This window comes from Antechinus flavipes, chromosome 6 (assembly GCF_016432865.1).
Source record: "Antechinus flavipes isolate AdamAnt ecotype Samford, QLD, Australia chromosome 6, AdamAnt_v2, whole genome shotgun sequence".
Classification (NCBI taxonomy): domain Eukaryota; kingdom Metazoa; phylum Chordata; class Mammalia; order Dasyuromorphia; family Dasyuridae; genus Antechinus; species Antechinus flavipes.
The window spans coordinates 192,935,869-192,949,316 of record NC_067403.1 but is presented as its reverse complement, the minus strand read 5'-3'; the positions used below and the strand labels follow the sequence as shown (position 1 = coordinate 192,949,316).

At 40.4% G+C, this 13,448-nt stretch overlaps 1 protein-coding gene across 2 annotated transcripts in view; it reads left to right on the top strand.

The window, feature by feature from the left end:
- Positions 1–13,448, top strand: part of DOK7 (docking protein 7) — a 116,105-nt gene that overhangs the window by 69,541 nt on the left and 33,116 nt on the right. For both annotated transcript variants that reach the window (XR_007948123.1, XM_051964990.1), the window contains exon 7: positions 1,188–2,071. Coding sequence is in view for 1 of the 2 variants with exons in the window: in XM_051964990.1 (XP_051820950.1) it covers positions 1,188–2,071 (884 nt within the window). In the remaining variant the exon portion in view is untranslated. The remainder of the gene's footprint in view (positions 1–1,187; positions 2,072–13,448) is intronic.

The window sequence follows — 13,448 nt, the reverse complement described above, 5'->3', positions numbered from 1 at the left end:
TTGACCAAACCATTTCTCCTTTCTGCACCTCAGTTTCCAAATCTATAAAATGGATTAATAATACTTATCCTCCCTATCTCATAGAGTTGTTGTTGTGAAGGTCAAACAAGATAATATATATGACAATGCTTTATCATAGTAATATATATAAATATAAGCTATTATTATTATTATATTTATTTATATATATAAGCTATTATATTTATAGTATTATATCACTGAATACTAAATTATATGTTGTGGATCATAAATGCCATAAGAGTTCATAGAACAGGAGCAGCTAGGTGGCGCAGTGGGTTGAACACCAGCCCTGAACTCAGGAGGATCTGGTCTCAGATATTTAACACTTCCTAGCTGTATGACCATGGGCAAGTCACTTAATCCCAATTGCCACAGAAAAAAAATTTCACAGAACAGGCATTTTGGTTTGGTGAAAAAAGATTTCTGTATTTTTGGTACACACCTTGCCAAATGAGTAGTTGGTTAAGAACCTGAGTTTGAATACCAAATAATAGATACCTTGGGCAAGCTTTGTAATTTCTCTGGTCCTCAGTTTCCTCACCTGTAAAATGGGAAGGGGCACCTTTTAAGCGCTAGCATCATGAGGCAGAGGCTGGCATTAAAGATAGATTTTTATGGCAGTGAGCAGCTTGGGAATCATTGAAAGTAATAAAGAAGGAAGCTTCTTGTTGAGGACTTGTGCTTGGTAGAGAGCAGGGAAATGATGTTGGATAAATGGAATGAAGGAAAGCCTCAAATACATTGAGAAATTTGAATTCACTCTGTAAACAGTAGACAGAACACAACGAATTCTGGGCTTGGGAATGGAAAATCCAGATGTAAGTTCCAATGCCAAGCTTTTCTAGACAACCCTTTTCTGAATAACCCTTAGAAGTGGCAGCTTGATGGTAGGATGGATGGATAGAGCGCTGGGCTTGCAATCAAGGAGACTGCTCTTCCTGAATTCAGACCCAGCCGTGGCCACGGGCACTTACCACTTTTCGCCTCAGACCAAGCACTCCTGAATTTTTATCGCACTGCCCCCCTTTCTCTCCCCCGCCATCCCAGCATTCCTCCCACGTCAGCTTCATTTTCCTTCTCCTCCAAAGCTGGGGGTCGCTCTCAGCTGGCCTTTCCCTTGAGCACTCGCGGCATCTCACTGATTTTGCTCTCCGCTCTCGTTGCAGGAGATGACAGGAGTCTGTCCAGCTCCTCCTCAGACGCGAGTCATTCGGACGCCAGCGCCGGGAGCCGCCTCACCCTCTGGCCCGAGCAGTCCTCCGCCGGCACCTCCCAGGAGAGCCACGGGCTGCCGGTCGCTAAGGCTCTCCATCTCGGGGAAGACAGGGCACACGGGGAGGCGACGTACGGCACCGCCAAGCCACCGCCCAAGCCTCTGCAGCCCCGGCAGCTCCAAGACATCGGGCGCCAGAGCTCTTCCGACAGCGGAATCGCCACCGGGAGTCACTCCTCCTATTCCGGCAGCTTCTCTTCCTATGCCGGGAGCCTGGACATCTGCCGCGGCGACGAGTTTGGTTCCCTGCTCAGCTTGCCGTTGAACTTTGCTTCGGAACAGAGTTTGTGCACCTGCCAGCCCAGTGAGCCCCACAGGGGGCCGGAGTATCAGGTTCCCAGCTCTTTCCGACATCTCTACGACACACCCAGGAGTGTATTACAAGCGGCTACTAAGGACGCTCAGCACAGCGGTGCTGCCGATTCCCCAGGACCCAAGGACCAGGCGCCAGGCCCTCAACAGGCCAGTGACCCCAAAGCAGCAGCAGCAGCAGCAGCCCCCCTCTCGGAGGCAGGAGCTGCCTCGGAGCCTGACCAAGACTCGGGGGGGCCCAGCACCTCCCTCGCCGAAGGCACCAAAGACTTGGGTGATGAAACTTATGCAGATTTTCTTTCCAGGTGGTCAGGAATCAAAGCTCCAGGACAGGTGTTAGAATCCCAAAGTAGTGAGTCGCTTTCACCTAGTGGAGTGTCTGCTGAACCTTGTGAAATGTGTAGCCCCCGCCCCGGGGCTCCAAGAGCTTTCTTTACATCATGTCCAGTCTGTGGTGGACTCAAGGTAAATACCCATCCCTGAGCGGAAGCTAACCCAGGCCCGACCTGAGTTAAAGCGACGTCATTGATTTCAGTTTATTGAGGATGCAGCAAAAGCGATGGACCCTGGTCCCATTGGCGAAGCATCCTATCTATGCTTTTTGTGTAAATTAGCTTAGAAAGTGAGGGATAAATGACCAAATCCCCCACTAGAGAGAGACTCAGGCCTTGAAGGTAAGGCACAGAAAGGACTTTTAAATGATGGGCTACTAACCCTGGGGTCATTTAGCCTTCAAAATGAAGGTAGTTTGTTTTTTTCTTCTGGAGAAGAGATCAGGTGGGTGGAGAGAACGCTTCCTCAGTGTGTTTAAACATGCTTATGATAAGAGGGAAGCCTCAGGAAGGGAGGAAAGGCTTGTATTTAGTGAGAAGAATCCCAGCTTGAGGATTTGTTGCTAGAGCAGGAATGTGAGGGCTATCCAGAAACATAGATTAGATTCAAAGATCACAGAATTTTAGACCTGGAAGAATCATTAGGGATCATCTAATCTCATGTCATATGGGGAAATTTGAGGCATGAGGACTGCACTACACATACCCAAAGGTTCACAGGCAGTGAGAGGCAGAACCAGGAATCAAGTCCATTTCCTTTGTCTTAGAATTCATTATCTCATTTCCTCGAAACTGCCTCTTGGTGAGAGTTTCAGAATATAAATGATGGAAGTGGCTTTGTCATTGAGATATTCACGCCAAATAGCTCCCATTTTCTATAGGGCTTCATAATTTATCAAGTCTGTCTCTTGCAACAGTGCTGTGAGATAGGCAATTCAATTGATAGCCCTTTTTGTTCAAATGGGAAGACTGAGGTAGAGAGAAGTCACGTGGCTTATGCTGAAAGTCATACAGTTGGTAAATAGTAGGGCTGAGAAACTCAAATCAAAGCCAGGATTCCGGTGTTCAAACCCAGTGTATTTTTTTCTTTTCTTTTCTTTTCTTTCTTTCTTTCTTTCTTTTTTTTTAAACCATACTACATTTTCTTTAAGCCAGTATATTCAGTCTATACAGGGCAAAAAATTGCTGATGTAAAGACTGAGGCAAGGATGATGGAAACCCAAATTGAGATAGAAGATTTAGTTTGACTTTCTTGGTCCTGCTCCTCTTGCGTTTTGCATGTACTTTATTTCTCTGCCTTGGGATTTTGGAAACAGTTCTGTATTCGTAAACAGTGATAAGTTAAGAGACAGATAATGCTATTTCTATCCCCTCTATGTTCTAACTATAACTTATACCATTTTTTGGTTAACATGAGATGGATCTGACTTAGACTACTTAGAATTAGAAGGTCTTTAGAGGCAGAACATAGTGAGAAGGTATCTTGGCATCTAGTCCTCAAATTTTATACATAAAGAATCCAAAGATCTAGCTGGTAATGGGTCAAAGTCACACAATGTGATTTTTTTCTTTCCTTTTTTTCCTTTCTTTCTTTCTTTTTTTCTTTTTTCTTTTTTTGAGAGGCAATTGGAGTTAAATGACTTGCCCAGGGTTACACAGCTAGTAAATGTTAAGCGACTGAGGCCTGATTTGAACTCAAATCCTCTTGACTCTAGGGCTGGTGCTCTATCCATTACATCATCTAGCTGCCCCGAAGTGATTTTTTTTCAACTACACGATAGAGAACTGATTAGGCCATAGATTTTAGACCCAGATTCTGGAATTGTGAATCTGAAATGGAAATCTTTTTAAAAAAATCATTGAGATTTCTCCCTCACTGCCTCTCTCCCACCAATCTCTTGTTTAATGGAGCTCTTAACCACATATTTCTTCTAGATTTTCAGCAAAACTTTTTGAAAGGTTTAAGTTAAAACACTGCAATTGATTTTAATTTGTTAAGAATGCAGAAATAGCAGGGGTCCCATTGGAGGTAATCTGTACTTGTTATGAGAATTAGCTTAAATGACCCTTGCAATATAGTCATGGGATAAAGTGAAATTCTGAGGCTTCTGAGAGGCTCTTCCTGAATCACCTTCTTCATCTGCTTTTCTCAATCTCCTAAGTAGAATGAATAGTTTTCTTAAATGTTCATATTATAAACTAAAAACAGCCTCCTGAAAGATGTTATTTGATCAAAGAATAACTCAAGAGGTTATTTTGATCTAGGAATGAAAATGGCTTCTAGGTGTGACCTGAAGAAGTTGAAGTCTCTAAGAGAGCACTTAAGAGATCCATAAATAGGAAGGAGATGGGGAGCTTGTTAACAGAGGGCCCCATTTCCTGGTTCTTTCTCTATATTTCATTCTGAGATAGTGGTGAGGATCTCCTGGTAGTAAGTGACCCATGTTATTATCTTTTTTTTTTTTTTTTCTTGGTATAAATGGTCATTTTGCCTTCATGATACCATGAGTGGGAGAGGCAACCTAGTGATGTTCGAGGAAGAGATAGAGCATCCTTTGGGCAGCTTCAATCTCAGGGATTTCCACAGTGCTTTCCATGTCTTCTGACTCCTCTGGCCTCAGCCATGCAGTTTCCAGAAATCCTTTATATGGAAAATGCTGAAGCTCATTATTTTTGTATTTTGGGTCTTGTATAGTGATCCAAATGAGTGACAATGAGACTTACTCAGCTTTTGAATTTAGTGATCTTTATCAGTGGGATTTTTTTTTTTTTTTTTTGGTGGGGGAGAAGGGGTTGCTTTTTATTATCGCATTAGGATAGATTATCAGTCTTTGTTCCTTAGTGGAATAGATGTAGTAAAAAAGGACCCTTGGGAATTGTCCAAGTCCAGAATCTGGTTCTGTGCAACTAGTCTCTATGGTTGACTAAATTTTTGGTTGTTTGAAGTTTCTTGCAAGGCAGTGATGGGAAGTGTGTTTTGGCAGGTAGTAAGAGGACCATAGGGTCCAAATGAGTTACTTTACACAGTTTGAGAACATGTAGTATAGCTGAGGATCCAGATGGACTCTCATCTTCTGACTTTGGACTGGGAAGAATGGCTATTAGGAGATAGGGCATCACATTCAGAACGGAGGATGGCCAGGAGATGCCTTCTCAGGAGAGTACCTTGACTAAGAATCTGAGAACATTTGGAAGATAGGATCAGCATCAGAGGTGAAAGATCAGGGCACTTCAATCCTTCCAATCTTTTCGTCTTCTAGCCTAACTCTGCCATTCTGCAGAGAATTTTCTTGATGAACTGCATGGAGTGTGAGTTTCTTTGCATAATTTTAACAATTTTCACTCTGAGATTTCAGATGCACCAGTGAAGGGTGTTAGCTAAGTGTCCCATACACACCACCAGACATCTCCTGTTGGGAACCATGATCACTTTTTGTTTTATACCCTTTCAGGTGTATTGCTACCCTCTCTCCACGCCTCGGTTTGGGATAAAGTAGCTTAATGTGTATATATTTTATTCTGTAACTTTATTGTCAGGTGACATTTTGATGCTATTTTTATTTTTTTTAATCATCCATTGTTTGTAATACCTTCTTAGTTTGGAAATAAAAATTTCTCTTTTCCTACCATCTTGTCCATTTCCATTTGGCTAATGTCCTTCCCCAACCCCTTTCCCAATATTCCGGTAATGTGAGTGTATCTGAAATGCCTTCCTGAAAATTGGCATTTGGCGTTGGAAACTGGGTACAATCCAGGATCCAAGGGCAGATTCATCTTATATTCTATGGGCAATAACAGAGCAAAGTTTTGCAGAGATGGCTCTGAGTATGCATGGAATGGTCTTGTTAATGGAGACAAATGAATCAAGCCTGGGCTGCCTACTGACTGTTCCCTCACCAGTGTCAGCATGAAATTCTTTTTTACTGAGACTGAGCCCTTCAGCAATTTTCAGCAATGAGGGGAAATTAGGCTGATTGCTGGACTGCTGCCTTGAAGATTTTATTGCCCTAACAATCTTTTAATTCTGCCTCTGGGTGAGTGTGTGTGTGTGTGTGTGTGTGTGTGTGTGTGTGTGTGTGTCCGTGTGTGTGTGTGTATATGTATTTGTGTGTATTTGTGTTTTTGTCTATGCTTATAGGAGAACAAGCTGGCTGTCAGAATCACTGATCCTTATTTGAAGTTTCTGATGTGGTGCTGGACAGTTCTTGAATTTTTTCTTTAAGTGGAAAGTGGGAATTTCTGAGGCTAGATAGAGATATCCATGGAAGCCTTGGAAGGATGGCAAGAATGAGATATAGTTTAAGGTTTATTGGGTCACACACCTCAGGCCACAAAAAAACAAATGGTGCTTATGCATCTGTCATAGGGAATATATATTATAGTAGGTATCCCTTTATTATGTGGGAGCTTTGTCTACATGATGCAGAATCACAGAATATCCTTTTGGAAAGAACCTGGAGAGTCACCCAGTCCAATTCTCCCTGATGTAGAAACTTTCTCCAGAATATCCCTGGCTCATCCTCTGGCTGGTATCTCTTCAGTCAATGACAGGGAGCTTACTCCCTAATGAGACAATCCATTTCTATTGTCAGGAAGTCTTTCCTTATGGTGAAATATTACCTGCCTTTCCCCACAACTCATTCCTTAGCTCTGCTCTCTGGGATTATGTAGAATAAACCTTATCCCCCTTCTGTTTGGTGATCTCATGTATCCAAAGATAGTTATCTTAGAAGTTTCTTCCAACTGCAAGGTTCTAGGATGGGGTTTTATTGGTGCTGGATTGGTATAAAAGAACAAGAAGGTATCAGCTTAAGAGGAATATGAATAGGACATTTCTTCCAGATATATTCTTTTGGTAAAGGGAAGCCCCTCTACTCCATGATTTAAAAGGCTTCTGGTACCTCAAGCAGGTTGGAGGATCATAAGCTTTTACAGTTAGAACAGACCTTAGTGATCATCATCTGTTCTCTCAATTTGATAGATGGGGAAATAAGCTCAGAGAGACAAAATGACTTTCATACAGGGCCAAAGCAGCAGAGCAGGGACATGGAGCCTTCTAACTTTAAAGCTTATATTCTTATAAATACTAACAACTTTTACTCTCACTTACAAAAAAGCCCTTTGCTCTCTTAGTTGCATCCACTAGCTTGATTGCATGTATTTTGGCCCTCAGGAATGTGAGGAGAATTTCGGTGACATCTGCACATGCTGAGAGGTGATACCACAGAACCTGGGTCTGTCTGATGCTTTTGTTGTTCCTGTCTTTTTTTTCTTCTATGTTTTGGGTCTGCAAGGCCACTACTTGTGACATTGTTTGTGCAGAAGCCAAGGATGAAAGCCTAATGACCAATCTAGGTAATTGAGATCTCTTGGGTTCTCTGGAAAATGGATGATATATAAATCTATAATAACATACATAATTATCTCCAGTTGGAACCTTGGTGGTGATAGTTAGCTTCTTGTTTCCACCTCTAAGTCATACATAATAACTCTTCAATTTCATCCTTATTGGATCTTTTCAGTGTTCCCAAGAGCCTGTGAGGGACTGAGGACATCAAGATATTAAAAACATACACACAGACATATATATATGTATATATGTATATAAGTATATGTATATATATATATATATTATATATATATATATATATATATATATATATATATATATATACACACCTCAAAGGAAAGTGAAGAGGAATTAAGGATTACTAAGTTAAAATTTCCAACGTGCACTTTAGAGTCTTGCACTTTGATAAAAAAAAAATCAAAGCAACAAAATGGATTCAGACATAGGTAGAAGTATCATAAAGCATGCGAAAAAGAGATGCATGAGGGCTTTACTGGATTGGAAGCCTAATATAAGTTAACCAATTATGAACTAATAGACAATGTGAGTTACCAACTAAATATGAACCCACATACCCTATGAGCCAGCAACTAAAAAAGTGAAAGGCTAGGCTGTCATAACAGATGTCTAGTTTTTAAGTGAAGATAATAGATCAACGATCTCCCTTGGTCAGACCATAACTAGATTATTATATTTGATTCTAGATACCACATTTTGGGAGGGAAACTGACAAGCTGGATTGCAACCAGAATGATGAGATTAGAAGCTTTTCTGAAGAATAGATAAGTGAACTAAGGATGTTGATTCTGGATATGAAGGACAGATGATATTATTCAAATACCAAATAAAGAGCTATCATGTGGAAGAAAGAGTAGATAAAAAAATTCTCTCTCTCTCTTTTTCTCTCTCTCTCTCTCTCTCCCCTTCCCTCCCTCCCTCCCTCCTTTTTCCTTTTCTCTTCCTCCCTCCCTCCATCGCTACTTCTCTCTCCCCATTATCTCTTTCTTCCCTTTCCTCCATTCCTCCTCCATTTTGGTCCAGATATGTGATTTTATCTGTTTGGGGGAATTCTTTAACATGCAAACTTCTTTTATTGATCCATATCAGCAACTTATAACATACAGTCTTTTTTATGTTAAAGTATATGCTAAATATAATGTATGTATACATACATATCCATACAGTTATTTTGCTGCACAAGAATAACATACAGTTTTAGAGAGTTACCTGTGATTCCAGAATATTAAATAAATTGATTACAGTCACAAAGTTAGTTTGTGTCACAGGACTGCAGAAAGAAAGGGTCCTCAAACCACTAGGTCAAGCTAACTATCCAGATCTAGGATCATGGAGAAGATTTAGGGAACACTGAAGGATGTTAAGAGATCATCTAATTTACTTCTTCATTTTAGAAAGATAAAATTGCTTCTTCAAGGTCACACAAGGAGTAAGGAGCAGAGTTGGGATTCACACTCTGTTTTTCTGCTTGCAAATATGTCACTAACTTCATTAGATTATATTATAGTTCTGAAAGAAAAATGAGAACTATTATTTAGTCATATTTTGGATCAGTATAAGGAGGATTGCCTGACATAAAGGACTGTTCCAAAAATTAGAATGGGTTGCCTTGACATAGAGTGAGAGGTGGTGTATTCAGGGCCTCTGGAAATCTTGAACTAGAGGCTGGATGACCACTTTGTTTGGTAAGCTATGGAGGGACCTAGCACGGATGTATTCTGAAGTCTTTTCCAGTTCTGAGATGCTGCAGTTACCAAGAAAGGAGGAGAATGTGCTACTGCATAGCCAAACTGACCCCTGCTAGGATTCTGCATTGTCTCAATGCTTTCACTACACAATCACTGCTCCAGACCTTTTTTGGGCTCTTTAGGATATATTCACTTTCATTCCTGGACACTTCCAAGAATAGGGAGGAAGAACTGAAAATGATGAAATAAGACCTTTCTAGCCTACCTTCAGGCTAAGGTCATCATGAAATATCTTTAGAAACTGAGAGAGAGAAGACACTTATCTACATCATCCATTTCTTTAATCTTTTCAAATTATATTTTTCATTGGAACATCCCTGAGGAATCTTAGAATTCTTACTATTCTTATACATCAAAGTATGAATATTTCCTTTACCAGTAGAGTGATGAGTTCCTCATCATGGGACATCTCCAAACAGAGTCAATGATTACTTGTTGGGGTCATTGTAGAGTGTTGAACTTGGACCCTGTTTGTTCATCTCTGTCCTCCATAACTTAGTAGAGGACACACGTGATGTATACACACACACACACACACACACACACACACACACCCCATATATATGTAGCCAGTTTTATGAATTAATGTGGTAGAAAAAATTCATTCCCTGGTCCTCTGAAGACAGACACAGTCCATCATTTTTGTTTAAAGTCTCTTCAGTTTGGCAGGACTCAGCAGATTCTGTTTTCTACTTAACACGGTCCCACCCAACTAGGGACTTTAGTCTTCCCAGAGGAAGACTAGTAGTTTTTAGAGCGTCTGTCTGTCTTTATCTCTTTGTATGATGTTCCTTTTAAGAGGGAAATTTTTATATTTCCCAGTATAGTTTGGCTGCTTCAATACCTTTCTTTGTAGTTAGCTGTCTTTATTACTTAAGAATGAAAATCATATGTTGAGAAGAGAATGTTGAAGGTCCTTTCAGAACTGGAATGTGCAGCCAAGATTTCCTTACTGTTTGTCCTGGCAGAGGAAATAATACAAGACTTGGAGCCAGAAAACCCAGGTACAAGTTCCAGCTCAACAACTTATCAGCTATGTGACCCTGTGTCCTTCTTCCCTGAGTAAAACGAGGATGACAATATTCCCTTTACATACTTGTCATGTGATCAAATGACATAATGGATATAAAAATAGCTAATAATCACGACGGACTACAGAAATGTAAATCATGGCACATGGGTCTTTTCCGTATGCCTTCTCTGATCCTTATCCCATCCTTACCCACTCTCCCTTCTGCTTAAGCATTCATCTTGCACAGCACACATACTCATCAAATGTATAAACCTTGAACATCAAATGTATAACCTTGAACACATTTCTTCCCCTCTCAAGGTCTCAGTTTCCTCACCTATAAAAGTAGGTGGTTAGATTACATTATTTTAGTGCCTTCTTCCTCTAAATCCTATAATCCAAAATGTACTTTCAATCATCATTTATTTAAAATAAAAATAACCTAGTTAGTTCAAACAGTGCTGCCTAGAGAAGTACTTATTTTTAAAGTACTTATATAATTAAAATACCATATCAGCCCTGGAGAGCATCACCATAACAAGTCTAGGTTCTCACTGTGAATGTATCTCAGACATCTTTATAATGGAACTTAAAAAAAAGCTCTTAGCAGTATCTCCTAGACAGCCTGGGACCTGGTCACCAATATTGGCCCATTGAGAATCAAGAAGCACCAAGTTCAGAAATCTAGATTTCTAAGGAGTAGATTTCTAATTTCTGAAAAACAGGGCTTAACTTGGGTTCTCTGAAAGCCCTTCTAAGGGCTGAAAGTGGTTATATCAGCAAGGAGTCTACTGTCCAGGACATGGAATGTGATAATGATCAGTCAGGAAGATTCTCTTATGTTTTTTAAAAATTGTCCTAAACCCTGGAAAATAACTTTCCGGCAGATATATCCAGTGACTAAGGTCTGGGAGCCCTGAACTTTCACGAAGATTGGCTTTCTTCTTCGGAACTAGAGCTGCTTTTATCTTGGCCTCTGCCGGATTCCTAGCCTCATTGTCTGTCGGCTGTTGGAGCCACTGGGTTTTTAATCTTTTGGGGGCTTTCTTCAACATTTAATTATCTGTAATAACAAGGCTCTAGTTAAAGGTTTGTCCTCATTTCTATTGGAGACATAACTCATCTCTTTCAATACTCATTTGTGATTTAGAAAAGAAACAGTTCTAATCTTAAATTGGGAATGTGAGATCTCATCAAAGAGAGAGAGAAAACTTTGAAAATTATTTTAAATGAAGGGCAGGGATGATATTACTGATGTTTTACTGAAAATAAAGGTCATCATTCTGCATAGAGGAAAGAACACTTGATTTGGAGACAAGAAACTCTTCTGTTGGGTTTTGAACGAAAGCACTTTCCTGCCCAGAGCTTTAGTTTCTTAATACGTGAAATGGGGATAAAATCCTTGACCTACTTGCTGACCTCATTGGGTCAGAAGTAAAAATAGCACTTGGTAAATATGGAGGAGCTTTAGAAATGGGAACTATGATTTTTCTGATTAGAATTGGAATGAAACAGTCATTTGAGCTTTCCAAGTGTCTCTGCCCTTAGCGAACAGCTGCCTCTGCAATCACTAAGAGGCTCATCTCTTCTATGGAAGTTGCTGGAGAGTAGATGTGGAAGACCTCACTTCTAGCCTTTGGTCTTCTCTTTTGGTCAGGCATAAGCTTCCCCTTGTCTTCTACAAGATTTTCTAGGGAAGTCAAGAATTGTTTTGGTGATTTTACTTGAATTTCTGGGCTCTAGTTGGGCTGGACACTGTTTTTTAGGGAGTAGCTGGGTGGGGAGAGGGAAAGATTTAGGTTCAAGCAGAAGGTTATTTGGCAGGAAAGACTGGATGCATTCAAGTAGCCAGTTATACTGAATCCACACTTTTAATTATTTTCCTCCCAATTTGTTTGATACCATTATGAGCAGTGGGAATCAGATGCAATATATTAGAAACCTACATTTGGGGTTTGGGGTCCATTCTAAGCAACAGTGCGATCTTGGGCATGTTACTCCTACCACTGGGACTCAATATTCTTATTTTTTCAATGAGGGATTTGGACAATGTGGTCCTAAGATTTCTTTTGTCTCCAAACCCCAAGCTTCTGAGACATCTGTGCTTACCACTCATTGGCTTGTCCTCCCTCCCTCCCTTCCTCCCTTTCTCCCTTCCTCCCTTCCTCCCTTCCTCCCTTCCTCCCTTCTTTCCTTCCTTCTTTCCTGTGGAGGGCCCACTTGGACCACATCATGTGTAAGACCATTCATTCCTTTAATGATGTTTTCTAGTAATGTCATCTTACTGTTCTCTTGGTTTGATCCTTGTTGGGCACTGTGGTCTGCTGGGCCTGCATCTGGGAATCATGTTATGTCTCTTTGCTTCTCAGTGGGTGTTGGGCCTAGGTGATTTCCAGTCCTGGATGTCATGTCTCTTAAGGTGTGTTTTGAGAATTGATGAGAGATTAGATAAAGGTGTTTTGTAGGAGCCATCCACGTGCTAATAATTCCTACTTTTGGCGAGGCTGATATTGGTGATCTGCTTGAACTCAGCTGGGAGTTCTGAGTTTCAGTAGAACTGAAGCCAATTAGGTGCCTGTGCTAGATCTGGGAAAAATAGTGTGAGCCCTCAGATCAGTCAGCTGAAGGAGGTTGACTAGGGAGGAATGACCTGATCTAGGTAAAAAATAGAGCAGGTCAAAACTTCTATTCTTGTCTGTAATGAGATTGAGGCAGGGCATGACAAGGAGATCTAGGTTCAAAACAAGACAAAAATTAACCATAAAACAGAAAGGATAGGACTTGTACATTATTAAGAAGCATAAGAACATTAGCTTCCACTATTATTATTCCTATTTCTGCACATACTCCACAGTTTGTAAAACTCTTTCACATGCTGTATTATGCAGAGTAGAAGAGGAATTAGGATTATCCCACACAATTTCAGAAGACACAACTAAGATAAGTGGGAGGAAGATAAAAGAAAACAGACATTGGCTTTTTTTTTTTTTTTTCATAATTTCCCCACTGCATCTCTCTGGGCTATTCAGAAGAAGAATACTACTTTTGTAGGACAACCCTTAAGATATTTGAATACAGCTATCATGCCTAGATCTTGCATTTTCCAGGCCAACCAGTCCTATTATCTTTAGTTTTCTCTTTCCTCACCTAGTTTTCCTCCTTTAGATACATTCAGGCTTGTTAATAATTGTGTCATGGCATCCAGAACCAGACACAATATTTTCAATTGTACACCCAGTGTCTGACTAGGGAAAAAAGACAGCAGGAATATTATTTCCCTTATTCTTGACACTTCAATATAGCAGAGGATTTGTGTTCTCATCAGTGCATGGATTACCTTCTGTTCAATTCTTGTTCACATTCTTCTGGGAAACATCCACAA